Source organism: Photinus pyralis, unplaced genomic scaffold (assembly GCF_008802855.1).
Source record: "Photinus pyralis isolate 1611_PpyrPB1 unplaced genomic scaffold, Ppyr1.3 Ppyr1.4_LG2, whole genome shotgun sequence".
Classification (NCBI taxonomy): domain Eukaryota; kingdom Metazoa; phylum Arthropoda; class Insecta; order Coleoptera; family Lampyridae; genus Photinus; species Photinus pyralis.
This window is the reverse complement of record NW_022170403.1, coordinates 3,394,644-3,419,551: the sequence shown is the minus strand read 5'-3', so window position 1 is coordinate 3,419,551 and position 24,908 is coordinate 3,394,644. Positions and strand designations below refer to the sequence as shown.

The 24,908-nt window shown below is 34.2% G+C and overlaps 1 protein-coding gene and 1 long non-coding RNA gene across 2 annotated transcripts; both read right to left on the bottom strand.

The window, feature by feature from the left end:
• Positions 1-600: 600 nt before the first annotated feature.
• LOC116163220 lies at positions 601-7,936 on the bottom strand. The gene is made up of 4 exons (XM_031477075.1): positions 1,268-7,936; positions 1,065-1,214; positions 853-1,014; positions 601-806 (listed from the first exon to the last, which is right to left on the bottom strand). The coding sequence occupies exons 1-4, from the start codon at positions 1,322-1,324 to the stop codon at positions 648-650; spliced, it is 528 nt and encodes a 175-aa protein (XP_031332935.1). The 5' UTR covers positions 1,325-7,936; the 3' UTR covers positions 601-647.
• A 16-nt stretch (positions 7,937-7,952) lies between these two features.
• On the bottom strand, positions 7,953-18,484 carry LOC116163222. The gene is made up of 3 exons (XR_004143697.1): positions 18,444-18,484; positions 17,369-17,444; positions 7,953-8,814 (listed from the first exon to the last, which is right to left on the bottom strand). It is a non-coding gene; the product is annotated as an uncharacterized LOC116163222 (long non-coding RNA).
• Between the last annotated feature and the right edge of the window lie 6,424 nt (positions 18,485-24,908).

The following is a 24,908-nucleotide window of genomic DNA, read 5'->3' as shown; positions in this document are numbered from 1 at the left end:
TACATCCTTATCTTGGACACAGTGTAAAAAAAAAAAAAAATTTACAACCGAAGATGGGATTTTTGGCATAAACCCAGGACCATTTGGTTCCAAAATTTAGTTTTCTCCACAACCACAAATGTCCTAAGATTTGGGAATAGAGAGAATAGGGAGTATTTTCAACAAATTACATAGGGTGTCCAACGTCCATGTCCCGATATGAAGAGAGTCTCTTATTTTTAAAAATATCGAAGAAACACATGCAATAGAAATCATTAATTATACTTACCTACTTGAATGTTATGCTTTTTATGTGATGGTTTTGTCCGTTTGTTCCTCGCCTAACTCGAGAACGAAAAGAGTTGACGATTTCTACGAGTTGAAGGATCAGTGCTATTGAATATGAGCCGGATTAAAAGTCTGGTTTCCGAATGAGAGCCGATTGCCACAAAAATCCCCTACTGAAAATCGTATGCGATTCTTCGCATCTCGTTTTATATTGCCGGACTAGTGAATTACCGGCGCAATCTACCCATACCTCTTTTCTCTTTATTGCTTTTCCAACGTGCATTGTTTAATTTGTGCAAAAATTACACCTAAATCGTCCAAAGGAAAGCGGACTCTATTACAGTTGATATAATTTATTGTCCAAATATCAGATCTAAAATTCATTTCTCTATATTGTCCACCTCAGCAATAATGCAAGCAAGAATATCCTGATTGCGGTTATTAAAAATGACGCTTTTGGAAGTGATCATACCAAACGGCAAAGACTTGACGCCCATCTTTTCAGAGTCAAATTTAAAGTTCTTCAGCTGATAAAATCCCTGCAACGGAAAAGTCGTTAACAGCTCACTTATGCGGTATCTCTACCTTTGGTATTGGACACTTCTTGACCGGAATGTTTGCTTGGCGACAAGCGTCGTACCAAGGCTCTCCGAGATACTTATTCGCAGAGTCGCAGAGATAATTTTCTTTGGCTCTTAAAATGGGCATGCTACGGCCTACAAGAACGTAATCGAATTGCATGGTTACCTATATGGAATTCAAAGATGAGAATGAAAGGGAGGAGAAGATTCACTTACGCCGATAGTGGAATCCATGTCCACGGGCCAGGTGCAGTTGACGTCAAAATATTGAGCATCTGGTCGATTGTATGTTCTCACCGACAGTTTGAAGGGGTAATTAAATTTTGGATCGCAATTCTCGATTTTCTTTACTACCAGTCTGGTATTCTATTCATTTCGGTGGCGTTATTTGCATATACATAATTAAACGGCGTACTTACGCTTTCCTTACATAATAGTATAATTGCGAAAATTTGAGAAATACCCGCAATATCCATTCTTAACCTCAATTTAAATAAAACACAAACTTATCGAGCACGAGATTCGAACATTAATGAAAACTCGAATTTAGTATACAATAGAAATTCGCAATCTGAGTTTGAGATCAAAAAGCAAATAAATAACAGGATGCAACTTGGAGCAATCCAGATCTATTAATTTAACATCAGTCATTCCATTTTATTATTAAAAATGACATCAAAAGTTACTTTAAATGGAAAACAGCGTTATCGACATGCAATTGCGAGGGTAAAACATTAATTTTGCTTATCTAATCGTATTTGCAACTGGAATCCGCGGAACTTTTCTTAACATCGAAACAGCGAGATTAATTGCCCAGCGAGAAGAAGTGCAAATATTTATCGACTCTCGAGGTTTCGACTTCAACAAATAAAACGCGAAAACTTCAGCCGTATACGTCTAATAAAAATACTTTTCGCCTGCCTCCGAAAGGTTTTCTAATTAAACTTTACCGACGTCATTTTATAAATTTCGGAAAATATCCCATAAAGACAGTTGAATTTGTCACGTTGCCAACTACTACATTTTCAGGAAATGAGGACTATTCGAGAACTAAACCTATAACGCCCAACTTAAATTGCAAACTCTTGATGAAGGAAACCTTATTACATTTTAGTTAAGAACTATAATGAAGACGTATTCTTTTTTAATCGAACAATTGCAAATTGCTGTAAGATTTGTTTGGTTATAGGAACCAGAAATATGGAAGGGTCAAAATGTTTGGTTTGAGAACTACGCTCCTAAACATTGGTGTTACTTCTTTTATTGTTTATCAGAAACCATAGCACATACGAGGATGGTTGCTGAGAAAAAAAATGGAGACTATCTTACAAACGTAACGCTTTGAATCCTTGGAAAAATGCTTCTTTGGCGATTTTTTTTTTGTATACTTATGAGAACACCCTGTATACGATGAGATGGTGAAATTTTCTCAACGATATACATCACATTTTATAGTTGCAAATTTGTTGCAACACGCCAAACGTTAATTTGCTGAAACAAATATTTGCGTGTTGTGTGAAACGAAGCAAAAGGGAAATGTAGTAATAGTAAACCGAATAGGCGCCACTAATCCTCAGTCAATTTCAAAAGAGAAAAGAGAATACTTACCGAAAGGGGGAAGCAAGCTAATCGATCCTTGTTCTGGTCTTGATATGGTAAAGAAAAAGAATAATCGACAGAGTAGGATATAAACAAAAATTGATGTCACAGTCGAGGGTAATTAATTAAATGATCTCAAAAATATCACAAATATTACAGTCTAGATCTGAAATGTCAATATTTAAATTTAAATCAATATTTAACAAAAAGGGGATCAGCACGTAGTCAAGGAAATTATTAACATCAAAACAGGCATCCGCAGAAAACAACGAAGCTATAATGGATAAATGACTATCAAGAAATGCAGTAATTACAGTTCGATTGTATCAAACGTTATACGTTATACGGCGGAAATTAAAAATATTTACCTTTGAACTTCAGGTTTGTAACAGCCTTGTGAGCTCAGAAGGGCGCTTTCTGCGTTATCTGTAACAGATAACAACAAAAACACACAAGAGGGATAGTGAATCGCGCGGCACAAAAGATTGCGGTATGGACACTCGGGTGAATCGTATACTAAAACCGTAATCAATACTAAATAAGAATCAATAATTCAATTTTCATTACCTAAACAAAAACAAATTTTTTGTTTGACCACGGATTTCCCGTACAAATCAGTGTATAAAAGCATAAACGTGACGTTCACTTCAAGAAATCTACTTTACGATGCACGAATGACTAAATTTGGCTGTGCAACAAAAACAGTAATAAACATAAAAACTTCGAAAGGAATGGTTAGTTTTAACTTGCGGAGAAAGCGTTCTGGGGGTAGTCAAAAATATCCGTTTACAAAAGAAAGATGTGCAACTTAAGCGGGCAACTTGTGTAACTTTTGGAATACTTACTACACTACAAGGTAAATTCCTTTCAGTTAACATTAATTAATTGTATTAGAGATATAATATTTGTAAATAGCTATAATCCTATATAAATCTGTGTGTGGTCTGGTATGAATAAATGTAACAGACGGGGGCGGTGGTCAGGGACGGAATAAATTAAAGTTAGGAGTTACCGATTTGCGCATGTCCTTTATTATTAATGAATGTTTAAGCCCTGTGAAACTATACTTTCAATTATTTGTACCTGGAAATGGAATTAAGTTTGCTAATAACGCAAGCTGAACCTTACCTGAACGGATTAATTAATTCCTACTCTTATAATTGACTCATATTTAATTTGATCACTTCATGAATATGCATTGAAGTGTTTTCAAATGACAAAAAGCTTGTAATTCTTCAATTTATCATTTGTTGGTATAAAATGCGATTTAACTATTCAGAAACCCCCGTACGTTTTCTAATTGCCAAGGGAGATAGTCTTCTATGGCAAATTTATTATAAAGTGTTTTTGTGGACTATGTAAATGAATAGACCTAATTAACTCTTACGATGTCTTTAATTTAATTTGTCTCTGTGCTACTTCTCTAAATTTGTATTTTAAAATATCACAAGACATACGTAAAATTTAGGATCCTAACACTATCACCTAGGAGGCCTAAGTCTGAAAGAAGGTGAGTGGTATAATAATCCGAGTATCTTAATCCTGTCTCACTACAGTACCTTTAATGAAAGAGAGTCGTGTGTTATTAAAGGCCAGTGTCCATCAGTGACTTTGATTTTGATTTACTTTTCTACTTGATCAGATAATTTGTTTTGTTGTGTTATGTTTTTTTTAAATATTTAGTTTGTACTTAACTATAGCAATAAAATTTTATAGCAGATTAATTATTTTCCTACGATACTTTTTTCTATTGGGGGGATGTAGCTTAATGTTAAGTTGGGGCTAACATAAGCCCCCAAATAAAAATTTCTTTTGTACCGATCGGCCAAAGCACTAAATTTTTGTTATTGGTAGCGCGCAATTAGCATCTAATTCTGAAATGGTTTAGAAAGAAATTGGATGTAGTGGGGGGCTAACTTATTGACATTATGTTAATTCAAAAGTTATAAAACGCATGTAATTTAGGGTATCCTGTCAGAACTGTTCCATTTTTTTAATCGCAAGCTTTGTTTGAAGTTTTGAATGAATGCACTGATAGATAGAAGATTTAAGTACCTTTGACATTTCATTCATATATGCCAGTAGCAACTTTTCTTCTACTTCTGCAACGAACCACAGAATGGACGATCTATTATATTTATTAATCAAATTCTTGTATGCAATTTATGTTATACACTGCTCTATTACTAAAACTGTAATCCAGTTAATGGTCGCAAGTCATCCTGTAGATGTCAAATTTGTTCTAATTATTAAAATAGTATGTTTAGGTTATCGCGTATATGAACCTTGTTGATATGGTTATGGAGTTATCGACATCGGTAGTCATCGCTATATCAACAGTTATTAATAAATTTGCAAATATCGACTTACGGAGAGTTATCGATACTATGTTGGTAGCAACCGATACGGTGCTGAAATTTTTAAATTTTTTAAAAACTATCTACTATGGTATTGGAACCTTCCACTTATGGTCACCGAGGTATTTTGTATGATTTTCCTGTGTAATTCTTTTCTTCTTGTTTACGTATTGGGACTATTTTTGGATATTTTCATTCTTGTGGTTAATATCTTAATTAATCGGAAAGTTCACGCTGCGCATGTGCGTTTTTGAGTTCCATATTGGCGCTACGTTTGCTTTTATTAGAAGCACCTGCGGTTAATATTACAAAAAATATCCATAAATATGAGAGTTGACATTGCGCAGTCTCATTTGATTTGTATTATGCGATATGTTCGTCTCAAGAAGCGGCCAAGTTGAGATTAAGTTGTTTGCGCATGCGCACATTTAATTTGATACTATATAATAATATATAATATAATGCGATGTGTATCTTTACTTTAATTCAAAGAAATATCTCCATGAACGAGAAAGTTGGCATTGCGCATGTTCACATCTACTATATGCGATATTTGCCTTTACTAGAAGCTAACGTTACTAAAATTTCAAAAAATGCCGCTATAAATAAGAAAGTTGAGATTGTGCAGTTTGCGCATGCGCACAGTAATCGTCAAGATTTTTCTTGGCAAATATATTGAAAAGGATTGTTTCTGGACCAGCTGTTTGGTATGATTAATGCCTTCTAAATTTTTTACCTGCATTTCACAAAGCTAACCAAACAAACTTTAAATATCCGGTATGTATGAAACAATAAGCACAGCAACGTTTTTCAATTGATTCTACCATTCCTTTTTAGGGGAATTTTTCGAAATAAATTCCTTTATGTGATGATTTTGTCCGTCCGTCTGCTCCTCATCTAACTCGAAAACGCCAAGAGACGGCGATGTCAAACCTTCGCCAATCGATTTCTACAGGTTTAAGAATCCTATTCAATATGACCGGATTACAAGTTGTGGTTCCGCGAGTGTCACAAAATTTCCCTATGCATAATTCTTCGAATCTTGCTTTAAATAGAAGTACAATGTGCTCATGCCCTCCTAACCCCATGGTTATCGATTTGTTGATCCGTATTCTATGTAATCACGCTTGCATAATTTATTTTAACAATGATAGTAACTGTTGCAAAACAATGATTTTCCTGTAAAAGATCCAAATCTTCCTAATTTTAATGGTGAGTAAGTTCTATTGACAGCGTGTTTTACTATTTCTTTGCGCCACACTATTGGCTTATTTTTAGGTTGCATCATTTTAGATTGATTTCCACGTACCCACTATTACTATTATGTATACAGGGTGTCCACTTTTGATATCTTTCATAACTTTGGAAATAATCACTTCCGTATCTGTGATGGCTTGGTAGGCTAAATTAGGTTGGATGAACACTTCAGCTGAAGTTCAACGTTTTTCTGAATGGAGGACCCATGCCAGAAAAGCGCAGAGGTGATGTTACATCCGGTGAACGTGAGAAGAAACAACTCGAATCCTGGGGGGAACTTCCAAATCTACACGATTGAATAAGGTTGAGGTACATTGCAAGGGGCCCGATTGCACTCTGCCACACTTTTCAGGAAACAAACATTTTTCACAGCCGATCCCAAAGGAAAAAAAGATTCAAATATACAGAGTGTTCCATTTAATAAAATGAGGTTACGTCCGATAACTTGTTTAGTTGACCCCGTATACTTATTTTGAAAACTGAAAATTATGCAACAATCATTAGTAATAAACACATTTCCGATAACTCAATAAACAAAGAGGCTTTTATCTCAAAATTGGAAAATTAAACTTTTGTCCATAACTCAAAAGACTGTAGACCAGTTTGGTTTTCAACATCGTCGAGTTTATCTCAAAGAAATACTTATATCGGGAGTGCGAGGTCAATTTTTCTGTTACTTATTGTTTAAGCATTACCCCATACTAACGACTAATTTGGGCACCTTGTACCATAATTTATGCACAAACTTGAAATTGCCCAATTTGAATAGTTGACATAATTCCGAATACCAACCACCTTTCTTTATATTTGATCATTTATGAGGATGCTATATTAGGTCAAATTAAGCAATTTTCAAGTGTTTCACTCTTTCCCACCTCTGGCTACAGGCTACTAGTTTCTTATTTCTTATGAAAAAAAGAAATTCATTTGAATGCATCGCCATTGTTGATTGAGCAAGTTCTAGATATCCGTGGCTGTTTTGTTGAGAAAACATTTGATTTTGAAAATTACTACTACTAGTAAATTTATGTAAAAGTATAGAGCGAGGTATAGAGTGTGACACGTCATTATTTTTATTTTTTGGTCTTTATCTCATTGCGTAAATATCCAATATGGCGTCCATAAAAAATAAGAAAGTAGTAGCCTGAAATTTCTGCATCTAGCGTGTTATGGAATTCTGATAACAGATTCGGATTCTCGGAAAAAGGTACCCATAGAATGTATACATTGTTTTTGGGACGCAGTGTATGGTTGTTAAACTACGTCGTGCAGACGTTTTCTTTGGTATAGTACCTTTGATAACGTGAATATGGACGATAATTTAGATTAAACATGAATTTCGATCATATCATGTGAATTTGAATCAATATTGATTTTATTTAGAATTATTTATTTAATGATGTTTGATTTGTGTTTAAATAATTGCTTTGTTTATCTTTATTTGTATTTGTAAAGTTTAATTACGTGTTAAAGGATTAAGTTTATGCGTTTGGAAATAATTGCGAGTTGTTATTGTAAAAGTTTATCTCCGGTCAGTGCGATAAGAGTGCGCTATCGCCGCGTAAAACTAATTAATTTCAAGACAAGCAGATGTTTCTTTTTGTCGAAAAAACACAGGCCTTCAGTTATTCAGCAACGCGCATTAATTTTGATAAAGAAGTAGAGGGGGGAAGGTGTACAAGGGAAGAGTCGATTCAAATTCGAGAGCCACCATGGGGATCTCGGAAACTGTAAGAAATGGGTAGGTTGTTCAAATTTGGCCTATTTTAATGCTTAACAAAATGCCGTTTTCAAACTGAAAAAATTCCGACTGGTTTCGGAGATCCTAAAAAATCGTTTTTATTTTTTACCGAAGATATTTCCAAATAAATGACACATTATTATGGCCACTTTTTCCCTCTACAAAATGCTAGTTTTAAATTTTAAGTTTGACGTTTTCGATTAACCATCATCAATTTTGTTTTTTCTTATGGAATTTTTTGTGTCATTTGATTTTTTCTGATTTCAAACATCACCATTACGTGTCTCGGCGGATTTTGTCCAAATTTTGGGTACGTATATTAGGCGTACGGAAACGAAAAATAACGTGCCGAATTTGAAAAAAAATATTTTAGAGAGCTGCAACGGCATCGAACCGTTCTATCCTCGTGTCCTGAGGTCTTATACTTTCTCCCGCAAATCGTCCTGTATATACAAGTCTTTCCATCTTCCCCCTTTGCCAATGATCTGCAGATAGTGAATTAACTAAATTTTTACTAGCAAGAAACGTAAAATGCAGTGTTCGTGGGCGAGATGTATTAAATCCCGATAAAGAATTTTTCTGTGATTCTTCTAAGTTCTTTTAAGATAACCTTTGCTTGGGAAATCACTTCACAGGAGACCCCATGCAATCAAGGTCTTTCTTAATAATCAAAATGACGTGCCAATTCTTCGTTCGACTTCTTTTTCTTAATGCAGTCATATTAGTGAGTTCACCACGGAATGCGAGATAATATAACTTTGGCATTCTGAAAGAAAAGAAAACGAAGTAATTATTTTCAATTTTTTTGTGTGTCAATTGGGATACTTAAAATATGTCAAAAACGGCAGCTTCGGGTATTGTATCCATTGTGGTGGTAATCGTTTGGAGCGGCGTTTATTTTGAGAAACATCACTCTCCAGCCACTTTGCTGATTAACGTCGAGGAACAACATGACAATTACAACGATTGGAATAGTACCCTGTATGCGGTGGGGGATGGAAACGATACCAGTCTGGAACAAAGAAAACAAGTGCGAGAGGTATGAGGTTTTTTTCTTTTATCCATAGTGACGTGTATTTGTAAATAATGCAAAATTCGCAATTCGCGAAATTGAATTTTGCTTTATTGACACATCGATAAATATAAACCAGAAATTGGATTAAACAAAATCAAAAATTCCATTTGGAGCAGATTTTTTTGCAATTGAATAGATCTTCCTTTAGAATAATATGGACGTTGGCACTCGACTAGGAATGCAGTTTTACTCGTTTCTTTTGTGAACTCATTTTCAAAGACTGTTGGCACGTTTTCGAACAGGTTTTGGGGCGTGTCCTTTCCGATTTTATAAATTTTGTTTTCAAAATTCTGATCTTGATGAAATATGGTAGATGGGGGTTTTTGGACATGAAAATCACAATCTGAAATTAGTTTTTGAAAATTCGAAAAAAAATTCCACTGAAATTCTTGGCCGGACAACGAAAATGGAGAGAATTCCACGAAATTTGATATGTACATATAATACTTGATGAGTTAAGAAACAAAATTGGCGAACAATTAAAATCATTATCAAACAAAAGTTATACTCATTTGAAGTTTGGGCTTTCGGGTTACAAAGTGTCCTCCGCCTACTAGTGAGTAACCTAATTTCGCATGTAGTTAATCGAAAATGTCGCAAAAAACGATTTAAATCGATATTATAATTAAATGATATTAAAAAATTCGATGGTATTGAAGTATACAAATTCGATTCCAAGAAGATGTAGATTGTGCATGGCTGCGGGTCGTGGGAAAATGTTATCTAATTAGAGTTCTATTACAATCACTAAGCATTATTCCAAGTATTATAATATCATATATTATAATTGTGACATTTTCAATTAACTACATGCGAAATTAGATGACTCACTAATAAGCGAGGGGCAGTTTGTGACCCGAAGGACCAATCTTCAAATGAGTATAACTTTTGTTTGAAAATTGATTTAAACACAACTTTTTTTAAAGTAAGATCACAACAAATTTTATGGAATTCTCTTCATTTTCGTTGTCTGGCCAAGAATTGTAGTGGAATTTTTTTCGAATTTTAAAAAACTAATTTTCATGATTTTCATGTTCACAAACACCCAGAATTTCGTCAAAATCAGAATTTTTCGCACCTTTTGTGATAAGAATTTTGAAAAAACTTTGCAAAATCGTAAAGGACATACCTCGAAACCGAGGCGCGGATAACTGTTAAAAATACTGCACACCGATTTAAAATCATTTAAATTTCAGGTGATTTAAAATGATGTAAGGTACTCGGTAAGGTATTAACAAGATTTATATGGATTTTTAAAGATTTATTGAGATTTAAAGTGATTTTTAAAGATTTATTAGAAATTTAAAATGATTTGTGAGATTTTAAAGGATTGTTTTTGATTTAAAATGATTTATTGGGATTTAAAATGATTTAATGGGATTTAGAAAGATATATTTAGATTTAAAAAGGGATTTTTTGGGGTAGCTATTTGTATGCAAAACTGTAAATGATCCTTAATGACCTTAATATGTATAAAATTGAAGAATATTGTAAAAACCTTAATTTCTTTATAATTTGGTATTGATAGACAGGTTCTTTATACATAAAAAAATGAACATTATTGATTTTCGAATTCCTAAATCAACCCAATAACCCCGAGGATCCATGATATTACGTTATATCGGTTGGTTAGTTACCTGATCTGTCAAAGTTTGTATTTACCTAGGATCCATAGTTATTTGAGACACGAGGTATAGAAAGTCGGTGTTCACGGGTGTCATTTATTTTTTCTGTATCAGCATAGCTACCTAATTTTATGGGCATAATTCTACATAATATGTTACTCTTAATCTAAGTAAACTTTGATTTCTTTAGCACTTCAGTTCAAAAGGACTATTGCGTATTGCCACAAATTTCCACTGGTCCGTAAAAAAATATATTTTTTTGCGACGCTCTGGACGTCCTCCTGTTTCTTATCAGGCCATATGAATTTATCCAAATCTCTTTTTAGCGCATTTCCACAAAAATAAAAAAAAAATGCGCTATTGTGGCCACTTTGTCCGTCCGTCCGTCCGCTAACTTTGCGACGCTACTAGTTTTTTATCTTAAGAGCTATTGTTCTACTTTTTTCGCTATTTGGTTCGTTAAGGTGTCGAGTCTTGTACCAAGGAAGGAATTTTTTCTGTACCGCTTACAAAAAAAGTTATTGTAAAAAAAACAAGAAACCGTTTTTTACATGTTCCATAATTTTACACTTTTGCCGTTTATTTACGATCCTAGAGATCGTTTATAATTTTGCATTGCTATCTGTCGCCTGCCGGTTGGTCTCTCCGTCTGTTCCTTTGTCTGTCCATCTATCTGTCCGTGTGAACGATAACTTTGTTTAGAAATGTTCGATCGCTTTTACATCTCCGTTAGTTATGAACTGAATTGCATGAAATTCAATATGGGCATAGATTTAGCCATATAATACGCAATGCCAAAAGTTGGATCGAATCGATTCAAAATTCACAGTGCCCTTTTCGCATCTCGACCATTTATAAACTGAATTGCAAACTTTTTTACTTATAAAAGTATTTGAATGAAATTTGATACATAGGCACTTGGAATAAAGGAAAATCAAACGCCAATTTCAAAATTTGGTTTTGCGCATGCGCAGTGCCAACTTTTTATTTATGGAAGAATTTAAACGAAATTTGATACATAGGCACTTGGGATAAAGGAAAATCAAACGCCAATTTCAAAATTTGGTTTTGCGCATGCGCAGTGCCAACTTTTTTATTTATGGAAGAATTTAAACGAAATTTGATACATAGGCACTTGGGATAAAGGAAAATCAAACGCCAATTTCAAAATTTGGTTTTGCGCATGCGCAGTGCCAACTTTTTTATTTATGGAAGAATTTAAACGAAATTTGATACATAGGCACTTGGGATAAAGGAAAATCAAACGCCAATTTCAAAATTTGGTTTTGCGCATGCGCAGTGCCAACTTTTTTATTTATGGAAGAATTTAAACGAAATTTGATACATAGGCACTTGGGATAAAGGAAAATCAAACGCCAATTTCAAAATTTGGTTTTGCGCATGCGCAGTGCCAACTTTTTTATTTATGGAAGAATTTAAACGAAATTTATCCATAGGCACTTGGGATAAAGGAAAATCAAACGCCAATTTCAAAATTTGGTTTTGCGCATGCGCAGTGCCAACTTTTTTATTTATGGAAGAATTTAAATAAATGTGATACATAGGCACTTGGAATAAAGGAAAATCTAGCGCCAGTTTCAAAATTTTATTTTGCGCATGCGCCGTGCCAACTTTTTTATCTATGGAACTATTTAAGTGAAATTTGATACTTAGGCGCTTGGAACAAAGGAAAATCTTAGTTTATTAGTTAGTTATAGTAAATTAGTTTTAAAATTTAGGTTTGCGCATGCGCAGTTCCAACTTTCTTATTTAGAAAAGCATTGAAATGAAATTCTTCTCATAAACTGAAATTGAAGTAGCACGTCAACAATGGATTGCCCATGTGCAACGCTATCTTTCATATTTGTGGCCGGATTTTTACGATTTTAATAGAAGTTGCATCTTACAAATGGGAAATGAATGCAAGTGGAAATGCGCTTTATGTAAATCGTTTACGATTACTTTTTAACTTGTTAAAAATTTGATTGTTACTTTTACGTAACAAAACCCACTAATGCAAAACCCAGTGGGTTTTTTCAAGTGGATCCAACCCGAAAAAGCTCAGTGGGTTTTTTCGGGTTGGGTCCATTCAGGCGAACCCTGCGAATTTTGAGGTAGTATTATGTACTATAGGAAATTGGTAAAAATGACAATACAAACAGTGAAACGAAACATGTGGATGGGAATGAAATGCATTTTTCTTTTCCCCAAAGTCGTGTAAGCTCAGATACGTGTTCATACTCATTGGGTTTCTGTCACTTTCCATACGCAATGCTAGAATAACGTATTTTAACCTTGTGTCAGCGATTTTTTGACGCATGCTATTTTCATCCTTTTTTTTTAAATAAAGATGCGAGTAAAGAGTTTATTATAATGTCACCCAAAATACAAGGCAATTAGGTGTTCCTTTAATTAGGGAGTCTTAGCTTTTAGCGTTGTAAATAAAGTGCCGATCATTGCAAAAAAATTTTATGGCATTAATTTTTAAAAAATTGTCGACAAGATTGTCCTTTGTTTCGTGGGTCACGGCAGTATGCAAACAGGACCTGGTAGTACCTGGAAGTACACGCGCAGGACCGGGTAGTACATCGGCAGGACTTAGCAGTACACAGAATTACTGGCAGGACAGGAGGAGTACACCAAGTCCTGCCAATTTCGGCAGTACGTGTACAAATATTTGCTCAGTGAAATACCCCTCGGTAATTCCTTAAGATTAAAATAGATTTACTCAGATTTAAAATGATTTATTTAGATTTAAAAGGATTTTTTTTAATTTAAAGGGATCTATTTAGATTTAAACGGATTTATTTAGATTTAAAAGGATTTATTTAGATTTCAATGATTTATTTTGATTTATAAATCACTTAAAGAAATTTGTACACGGATTTATGGAAGTTGATCGCCCCTCGCTCGAAACCTATATTTAAAGACGTGCCACCAGTCTTTGTAACTCTTATAGTTGCTGACGAAAAAATTAAAGAACATCCTGTATTAGCATTTTCCTTACGTGGTACGCACGTCAACGGTATATTATTACGTCACTACTAAGTATGTTTACATAGTATCACGTAATCAATGGAAGAGAATACGTGTGTAGGCAGCCATACAGAAAATGCTGCATTGTTGGTAGGATACCCATTACATCAACGCCTTCTATTGACCATTTACTAAGAAAAATGTTTCGGTAATTATTTGTAATAGGTTGTCTATGTCGCAATTTTTTACTAATTGATATAATAATAAATAAATGAAAGCTCTTAAATAGCTCGTAGTTCATTCATAAAAATTAATTTGAAATAAGTAAACTAAACCTTGGTGCAAACCTTGACACCATAACGAACAAAATGCTGAAAACAGTACAGTCGGAACATCAAAGTGATCACAGTAGCGCATCTTTTTATTTTTGTGGAAATGTGGTAAAAAGTGCAGTTGTGGAATAGAAAATTAACAAAAAAAAAATTGCCTCGAAAATTGCTTTGATCTTCAGTGTGCATTACCGGATTCTCATATCCCATATCCACTGAAATCTATCACTATCTCCCAATCTGCATTAAATTACGTCCAAGAGTCAACAGTTGTCATTAAAAAAACACAAACGAAATATAACTAACTACCTACAAAACCTCTCATCCATATCAAGAGCAAATTACAGCATCGTGCACAATAAAACGACATAACAACTGGTGCATGAATATGAAATCTACATCCACTTTAATTTCATACAATATTAATAATTCTTTTTTTTGTGCGGAGTTCACATATTTAAAATCACGAATTAAGTTCCAAGTACCTCATACTTTTGTGTTCATTTTGTGCTAATTTGTGCTGCTATGTCACGTTGTAGTATTCAGGAAGTATTTTATATGACTTGAAATCGTTTTGCTACAGCAATATGGGAATTTTACGAATATAAAACAAATCCCCTATAAATGTGACGCTTTTGTCCGTCCGTTTGTATTCCCGTCTAACTCGAGAACGAACAGAAACAGCCAATCGATTCCTACGAGTTCAAGGATCGAGATAAGCACACGGTAAGCTCAGGTAAAGTGGAGGTGGGACAGGGTGAATAATGGGGTTTTTGTACACTAGCATTATACTCACCTAAAGGGGAAACAATGCAGACTAAGAGATCCTTGTTCTTGTCTTGATAAGCTAAAGAAATAAAATAATTGAAAGGGATAGAACATAAAGAAGAATTGAAGAATCAAACTATTACAATAAGAGCTAGGTACTGTAATATCTAGATCTGAAACGTCAAATGTTTAAATTTTAATCAATTTTTAGCAAAAAAAAAGGCTCAACTCGTAGTCTGGAAAATTATTAAAACAGGTTTCCGCAGAAAACAACGGAGCTATAATGGTTAAATTACTATTCAAACAAGTGTTCTAATTACATTCGATTGTATCAAGAACCAGTATTTAATCAAACGGAAACTTTATATTAAGGTAGACACTAAGTCAAATAAAAAGTAATGGTGTATCGAGAAAAATTTGCACGCATCCAATATGAAGGAGATGTGTATGCAGAAAAGAAACGATCACGACCTCTAGCAGCGAAATAAAAAACTAAGGTAATTACCAACCTACTATAGGGTGATTCCTATAGTACCTGCCACCGTTTGGGAGCGTATAGGGGGTGCCTAGGGGAGTATTTTGATATAGGACACTTGGGGTCGGAAATCTAAAATAAGGGCGCCAGAACCAAATTTATCTTCTGGAATTTCACGCCTGTATGTAGGCAACCCAACCGACCGACGTTTCGCGCGGAGCGATGCAGAGCGAGTTAAGCGCGAGGAAGCGACATGGGAGGGAAGGAAGGAAAACGACAGTCAAAAGCAATAACGTTTACAAGTGTTCAACGTGGCCACCGTTGTTCTCAATGCACTTCCTACATCTAGCCAACTATTATTATACTATTGCCATAGTGTTTATTCACTTGATACGCGTCGTTGCAGACGGGATTTCGTGGGTTTAAACAAAATTCTGATCAAGTGTCAGCCACACATCGCCGCCTGAGATCGCTCCGTGTGCACCGCCGGCCGGTTGGGTTGCCTACCTACAGGCGCGAAATTCCAGAAGGTAAATTTGGCTCTGGCTCCCTTATTTTAGATTTCCGACCCCAAGTGTCCTATATCAAAATACTCCCCTACGCACCACCTACACGCTCCCAAACGGTGGCAGGTACTATAGGAATCACCCTGTAGAAATAACTGACCTAAACTAAACGGGTTCACAAAGGAAATACCCTGATGGCGTGAGAATACTAAATTTAAATTAGAGCGTTGAGTGAGAAATATCAAGAGGTGCAACTCGATTCATTAGATGAGACTTATTCCGAGATGTTTCGGTACCTCAGCGATTTCGTAAAGAGTAGTCGATTTCCGCAGTTGTAGTAGCGTTCCTGTTGTTGAGCAACGTTTAAGCATCAGAGTCGCACACCCATACCCCTCCCACTGTGGACTGTGGGATGCGGAAAGCTTTGTCGAATGAGATGGGGAATATGTAGGTATCGCAATTTTCCATTACAGTTGCGCCTCCTTCCCCGTTTGACACAAGAAACACCGCGCATCCTGACAGCACACGGCATGCTACATTTCGTAAGTAACCATAATATTATACCGTATAGGTACGTTGTCGTACATCATAGACCGGGAGATGGTGACACTTTTTGTGGTGTGATTTGCTACAAGTATGGCGACCATTCAAAGGTTTAATTAAGTACTCCTCAATACGAAAATGGTGCTAACTCTCTGGGAGTGGGGCCGTTATTGCGTGACGATTGTTTAAACATGTCGGAAAATTGAATGATTTTGGACAATTTGCTACACAAAATTCTTTAGATTTTCTAGTAGTCGGTGACAAAACAAATGATGGAAACGAAATGCCATACTTTTCTGGTGGGCCTTATAGCCCGCCATACTCATTTGAACGTGTCGATTGCTTGTTTTTTTTTTGGGTGATTAGCTACAAGCTCATTTTTTTATGAGCATCAAGTCCTCAATCAGTCATTCACGAAAATCAACCTGCCATACCGCCGTCCAAAATCATTAAATTTTCCGACATGTTTAAACAATCGTCACGCAATAACGGCCCCACTCCCAGAGAGTTAGCACCATTTTCGTTTTGAGGAGTACTTAATTAAACCTTTGAATGGTCGCCATACTTGTAGCAAATCACACCACGAAAAGTGTCATCATCTCCCGGTCTATCAAATTGATTGCTCTTTTCAAACATCTTCAAAAAAACATAAGAATTGCACTCGGAATTGCATTTAAAAAGCAACAGTTGCATCGATTTCCGATTAAACCGGAAGTGATGTCGAAAGTTTCAATATGTGATCGGATAGATCGTAATGTCATAAATTGTTTCAATTATCTACGAAACGATTTATAGTAACAAGATGGCCATGTTATTGTACTCAATTTAAGATACCCTGTATTTGACAAATGTTTCGTATCGCGCCAAATAAAAGAATTCTTTAGGTAACCCTCTTTTCTCGAACGCACTGTATAGGGGCTCAAACTTATTTACTGCAAAGTTGAAAACGAGGTTTAATTTATGAAAACTGATTGGAGATTGCAGATCATAGTAATGAGAGATTCTCTGTGAACTGTGAATATTACCTGAGGAAGAAGTAAGAATTTCAATAAGTGAAAAACCATTACCATATTGTACACACTTTGTATATCTACATGTAATTGTGACGATAACAAAATTTATTCAGTTTTACGCACACTGAAATAGTGTTTCGCATTCCGACGATTTAATTAACCCTAATGCAAAGACCATCCCAAATATTAACAGCAAAAAAACAATCACAAATGCTTTCACGTGCCCTGAAACAAAATTAATTAAGAGACTGCTTACAGTGTTTGTGCGTAGGCGCTTAAACTACCAGAAAAGCGCCCCATTTTCTTCCAGAACGCGTCACGAACGTTTGCATCTAAAATGGGAATGAATATATAATGTTATGTAATGCGGTGTAAATTCTACAGAGAGCTACACGCACGCATACTATTAAAAAAAGGGACCATATTATACAAGTTCATTAAATTTTAGGTTGGTCACAAAATGACATCGCCCAATCAAAAGTCATAATTGCTTTTAAGCTACCTACCTATCCTTTCATTCGGATTTTATTATTGATCAAACTTTGGAGAAAGGTCACATTCAAATAAGAATCTAATTAGAGCTTAACGAGAATTTGATTACGAAGTTTCAGTTAAAGCTGTTCAGGATTCGAATCGCCAAATGACGGATAGATGAACAGACAAGCGGGTTACAATATACAGTTTAAACATATTTACCTACTGTTTTAAATTATTTTTCAAACAAAAAAAGTTATACAAAGGCCGTGCCCTCTTTTTGAATCAAACTTGCAATGGTAAAGAAAATTTTCTCGATTAAGAGATACGGGGAAAAAGTAAAAAATTCTCAATTTCAGAATGATTATAATGATCTGCGGTTCTCAAGGTAAGTATACGGGACCAGGCGAACTATTAATCTCATTTTTCTTAAATAGAACATTCTGCTATCAAAAATGTAACACTAAAAAATTCAAAAAAATTTAACCATGATTGTAAATTAAAAAAAAATTGTTTGAATTTCTTTGAATCACTTGGATCTTTTTTTAATATTATTCTTGGTATGTTATATTTTTGAAAAAAGAATTTCACATGGACCAAAATATAGTGGGCGTTCCATTTAAAAAAAAATGAGATTAGGTCCGATAACTTTTTTACTTTTACTTACCCCGTATATTTATTTTGAAAACAGTAGATCATAATCATTAAAACCAACCCTCAACTAAGAAAATATAGGGTCATTCTGAAATTGACAATTTTTTATTTTTCAAATATTGAGATACTATAGTCAATAATGGCAGGTAAAGAAACTGCAGATGATTTTATTTCACACCATACGTATTAATTTATATACTTACAGTCTGTATTGCCACCATTTGCACGAAGGTTATACATTCATGGAGTTACTGGGTTAATTAAAATTAAACATGAGAGATGACAATTGCGCAAAGGAATTACAAATATAGAAGTCACGTACTGCGTTTACGCACGTTTTGTTTGTTGCTCTAAAAATACCGCTACAGATCACGATTGCGTGAACAATAACCACCGCATTATAATAATTGAAAACGAAAACAAAAACATCAACGCCAAAAAAGATTACTAAAAGTAAGATTTTCCTTAATTTTCGCGCACGTGATCAATCCTGTTTTTTGGGAATAAACAAAATAAACATTTTTCACAGAATAAACGTTGGGGGTACGTGTTTATGTTAGACTGATCAACGTATTTCACAAAATATAGGTTCTTGAAGGAGAGTTGTGAGTTATTTAAAAAATAAAACCAAAAACGTTTAGTGGAAAGCGGTTTTTTTTTGCTTATCAGTATTTTATCGAGTTTTGCTACATTAGTTTCATAACAAACAATTATAGAAGCATAACTTTCGTCTCACTGCGGTATTCTGCACCAAAAGTTATATAACCGAAAAATGCCATCGGGTTTACCAAGAAAAAGTAATCTTATTCGTTATTTTGAACGAGAGAGAGATAATGGTGGTCCACCTTTACCAGTCGCAACAGTAAGAGACGTGGGCGATTACTTTGGTAATATAAGAATTCGTATACTTAACAAGCTTGATGTCCCAGAGAGTCGTGGATGCTGTTGCATACATAAACGTACGTTTTCCTTAAATTAAAAATTTCCCAATATTGTTTTGTCATTACTCGTCATAATGTGATTTTCCCTGCCGTTTTGTGTCCGTCCTTGTACTTCGTGCGCACGCAAAATGTTCGTGGAAGGAGGGAAAAAGTGTGTTGTGAAGACAACCAAAGGAGGAAGTGGAAAAAGCGTGTGTTTCTGAGAAGATATAATTCCTAATGTCGTGTGTGTCCAATTGGTTGAAACCTCTACATTTACAATTAAGAAATCGTTCTGCTCAATAAGCGAAGTACCAGTACGGTATATTCTCCGCCGCTAAATTTATGCAACCTGTAGTTTAATATTTTAATTGTTTTGCTTTAAATTTATTTTTTTCGATAATCAAAAAACTAGGAAGGTCGGTCACTTATTTTATTTAAGATTTACTCTTCAGATGCATTAAATGTTAGCCTGCGAACAGTGACTTATATTTCACAAATTTCAGAATCGGGAAAACAAGACAATATAAGAAACCCGTTAGCGATTTTGATGGTTTCACACAAACAGTGAGTCGGAATTGAGGCACGTTTATCGTGAAATTGTTATGAAATCTACTTAATAGGAGATGAGGAACAAACTGACAACTTTCAAATCAAAGGTACAAAGAATTCCTTCTGCTATTTAAACAGGACAGGCTACTGGATTTAAAGCAATCTTTACAGAAAAAATTCAAAAAGAAGGAAAGAAGACATCTGGCCCAGATGCTGCTTCAATCTGTTACTGTAATAGCATTGTTATTTCATTGGCGGTAGTTAGTGCATGCGCAATCGGTGCTTTTCTTGAAAGTGAACTTTTCGGTTCGAACTTTCAGCCGAAATTATAGGGCTGCCAACTCGGATTGGACAAATTACTGTTACGTTTTGTGTTGACGTTTTCTCGCGAAATCCTAGCGATAATCGGTGCTGAAACTAAGTTTTGAAATGCGTCGATATAACCTCTATTTTTTTAGGTTGGCATTAGCAAAATTTCACGTGAAAGTGAAATAGAATTGTAGCATGTAAAGCACATCTGTCACTTCAAAAATTTCCGGAAAGTTATTTCACTTTCGACTTTCATGAGAGAACTTTCTTTAATGCAATCAATTACATACATACCCAGAAGCTACTTAACGTACAGTAGACAACTTTAATAAAATTTAATGCAAGATGATTTAGATAATGATTGGAATTAGAAGGATGCTTGCCTATTTGGTATAGAGTAATTTTTTTAGGTTAACCTTAAATTATAGAGACTTTGATATTTGACGCATTCCTTAAACGGTAATTATAAATAATGACAATAATTACGGAATAAATTTTAATCGGGCAATTTTCATTATAATTTAAGAGCTGTGAGTATTTCATCTTGAATTTTATCTAAAAATAAATCTCGGAACCAGAATTTGCGAGCGGCAAGGTAAAAGGTGAAGTAACAGTAAGACGATGATCGCGTATTTCATTGTATGTGCTTTCGCGAGAGTTGTCCAGTTCAGTTTTCCCAGTACGATTTTTGGCATTCCGATGTCGGTCACAGTTTCCTCCACGGTCGTGCTAAATTAAGATATGAGGAGGCGTTTATTGTCCTCTGCAGTTTGGGCAAAAAACTGACGATCTTTTTGTTTAATGAAAAAAATTTATCGGAGAGGCGAGATCGCGGGACAGCGACTTTATTTAAACCAATAATTATTGGGCAGCTGCGAATTCTTCCGCTTAGTTGGCAACGTTACAGTAAAATTATGTTACAATCGTTAAATCTGATCTAGGTACCTATGCACTTAACAAGTTTTTAAATGGGTAAATAAAAATACACAACCTGAAACCTTGTGAATTTTTTCAGTTGCATGGTTCAATTTTAACTACATGCTGTATAATTTTTTTAAATTTAATTTTCAGTTTTTACCCTTTAACGGTCTCCTGTATTTGGTGAATTATTTTTTGTATTTGTTAGCTCTTCTTCTAGACGCTTTTTTAGTTAGGTAATAAACTTACATTAAACAGAAACGCACTCTACGGTACATATGCTTATCTCTATACAGAGTGTCTTTGTTACTATTATATCTACATGCAGATTTGGTTAAATTGGGAAACTTGTGTAGTTTTTGATGCTGATAGATATTACGATTCGATATTTAAAAAAAAAATAAATCGTTTCATAGATAATTGGAAAACAGTGAAAATCGCCATTTTTAGAAAGTTTAGATATTTTATAAACAAAGAGAGCTATCGAAAAAAGTTTCAAATAAAAGTTGCAATATTCGATGGGACAACGTTAACTCGAAAGACCTTGTTTTTCTGTGTTTCATGACAAAAAATTGAAAAAAAAATGTCAAAGTTAAAAAACTAAAATATTTTTTCGGCAAAACGGTTATTTTGATTTCGTTAAAATTTTGACAGTGCACATAAAGGATGTCAAAAACTTTTGAAGTTTTTAGTATACAGGGTGTCTCATTTATTATTGCGGCATATGAGAAATTAAAGATTTTGAAACGGATATACCTACACAAGTACATCGGTAGTAGGATAGCAGGTATTTGAGTAAACAATTGAGTTGTGAAATTGTTTAGAGATGGCATCCTACTACAACTAAAATGATCAATGATAGTACTATTTTGTTACATCTTCACGAATTCAGAAAATTAAAACCATTGACCTTTAAACAAACTTATAAGTTTTAAATGATTAATAAAATGAATGGCATTTTTATGAGCACATTCGAATCTTACAGCGCTGATTTATGTACAACTTAATTTATGCTAAGTGCTTACGTTTAAATAACAGTTGGAAGCTGAATTTTTAGTGCATAATATTTACACTAACAAAGGAAGTGTAATCGCTTACCCAGATGGAAGTGTCATGGTATAACGGTGCGGTCATATACAAATATTATTCAAAAAAGTTCTTTAAATAACTGGAATATGTTTTAGTTGCTTTTTGGCCGTTATAATTGGATTACCAACGATCTTACGTTAAAGATTTCTTCATAATGTTCGATGAAATTAAATTTAATTATATTTATATGGGCGCTATTCCTTAAAGATTATGTCCGTTTGTTAACTAAATCCATTTGAAAAGAAGAGTTTATAGTAGGTTTAAAGTAGGTTAATAACTTCAACCGCCAACGTGAGAAAAAAGTCCGCAACATTATGAAACGCAGATTAATTAATGGTAAATGTGTATTATTTATATAGCAGTATAGTGACACAGATTACGGAAAAAGAAGATGGGAATCAGTAAACAGTAATTAATAAATGTTTGATTCATGTAGAACTTGCAAATGGGATGTTCTTCAAAAATACAAACGTAAACTGCTTATAATATCTACACAAATTAATTTAAAATAATATCTTATAAACGCCTATCTACATTCAACCATTTAACTTACTGTCTTGGATAATGTCGTATGATGGAGTTCCGAATCGTTGCTTGTGTGAAACCATCAACATCGCTCACGGGTTTCTTACATTGTCTTGTTTTTTTCGGGTTTTCTAGAGGTTTGACAAATTTAGAAATTTGTAAAATAGAAGTCACTGTTCGCAGGCTAATAGTTAATGCGAGGGGGTAACATCTTCTCAAATTTTGTGACAGTATTGCGACAATCCCCATGATTTCCCTACGATTGCTGCGATTGCGACCACAATCCGGCGATTGCGATGCGATTGTCGGATTTTAGAGGATTGCATGTGATTATGAATGATTGCAGACGATTGTAAATGATTGCAGGTGATTGTGGGTGACTGACAAAGATTTTTGGTAGCTGCTCAAGTTACACGGGCATTACCTAAGCAAGAAACATATTCAGTTATGTTGGATATTAGGGAATTCTTAGTTGGTAACAGGTATTTTTAAACACACAAATAAGAAGTTAAAAAGGTAATCGTAAACCTCGTTGTAAACGATTTATAAAAAGCGCATTACAATTGCATTCATTTCCCATACTGTAAGATGCAAGCAAACTTAAACTTAAAATTTCGTAAAAATCCGGCCCCAAATAAGACAGTTAGCGTTGCACATGTGTAATCCATTTTTGACTTGCTGCTTCAATTTCATTCAGTTTATAAAAAGAACCCTACCCTAAAATTTCAGGGAATTTCTGGGCATGCGCAAAACAAATTATTTAATTTGGCATTAGTTTCATCTTTATTCGAGATGCCTACATACAAAATTTCATTTAAATAACTTAACAAATAAAAAAAATCCGATTGCGCATGAGCCCAACATATTTTTTGACTCGGCACTAGTTTTACTTTAGTCGAGGTCGCCATCTACATCTACAGCCTACATAAAAAGTTTCATTTAAGTATTTAACAATTAAAAATGCGCAAATACAAAAGCTATCGTGCACACGGACGGACAAACAGACAGATACACTGACAGACGGGCATACAGACAGACAGCAATACAATACAATCTCAAAAAAATGGGTTTTTTACTATAACTTTTTTCGTAAGCGGCACAGAAAAAATTCCTTCCTTGGTGCAAACCTTGACAGCATAACGAACCAATAGCGAAAGAGTAGAAAAACTAGGGACGGACGGGCAAAGTGGCCACAATAGTAAATTTTTTTTATTTTTGTGGGAATGTGCTAAAAAGAAAAGTATTTCAGTGGAACAAGTTCTATACAATCCGATAAATCTAATAGGGGGTGGCCCACTCAAATCACACATACCGAAAGACAAACTAAGTGGCATGTGCTCTTTTTGGGCCAATGTTAAAAAATGGCACAATCAAAATTTGAAAACATTCGCTCGCTTACAGAGATACAAGGAAAAATCAAAAATTGTCAATATCAGAATGAAGACACGAAAAATGTTTATTACAAAATTACTTGCTGGGTAATCTGTCGTTTTCAAAATAGGTTACATATCTGATGTCCGCAAAAAAGTTACTGAACTTAACCTCATTTTTTAAATAGAACACCCTGTATGTTTTAATCTAAAAAGATAGCATATTAACATTTTCTTTTTTAATATATAACGCAATAGATAGGGAAAACAAAAAATTCAAAATTATTAAAAAAGAATTAAAACATTTAAGAAACGTTCAAATATTAAAAAACAACAAAAATTAAACATTTTGAAATTTTTTGAAAAATCTAATATTGCACTTTTTTAAATTTCTTTAGTGTTATATTTTTAGAAAGTGAATTTAATATCCTCTTTTTCGAATGAAATATACAGAGCATTCCACTGAAAAATGACGTTAGGTCTCGGGTTAGGCCCTATAACTTTTTTACCTGATCCCGTACACTTATTTTAAAACAGCACATTATTCAACAGTCTTATAAAGAAACTTGTAAGAAAAATCTTGGTATATCTTCTTTAATAAATAGATAGAAATAGATTTACAATTTTTTTAATTTCCTACGTCCATTTTTAAATTGAAATATTTTAATCAAAAACTAACTTATTAAGAATCTCTTTTCCAAAATATAACACTACAAAAATTCCATATTGATTTCAATAGATTCAAAAGATTCAAAAAAGCGAAAGATTCAAAAAATTTTTGAAATTTTGTATTTATCAAATCGTTTGACCTTTTTTTTAAATCTTTTTTGAGCCCTTTTTGAATCATCCTTAGTGTATTATATTTTTTAAAAGTTAATATGCTATATTTGTAGATTATTAAGCGGCCGAGGAAAGCGATGTAAGCTTTATAGGGAAGTTGATGGTGTCCGTCTGTACGTCCGTGAACACCATAACTGCCAAACGC

What these genes read in the sequence shown, in the direction of transcription:
- LOC116163220 (XM_031477075.1), bottom strand. Translation starts at nt 1,324, where the DNA reads ATGGATATTGCGGGTATTTCTCAAATTTTCGCAATTATACTATTATGT. An exon ending in ACATGGATTCCACTATCGGC is followed by an intron (nt 1,015 to 1,064) that starts GTAAGTGAATCT and finishes AATTCCATATAG; the next exon opens with GTAACCATGCAATTCGATTA. An exon ending in AGAAGTGTCCAATACCAAAG is followed by an intron (nt 807 to 852) that starts GTAGAGATACCG and finishes TTTCCGTTGCAG; the next exon opens with GGATTTTATCAGCTGAAGAA.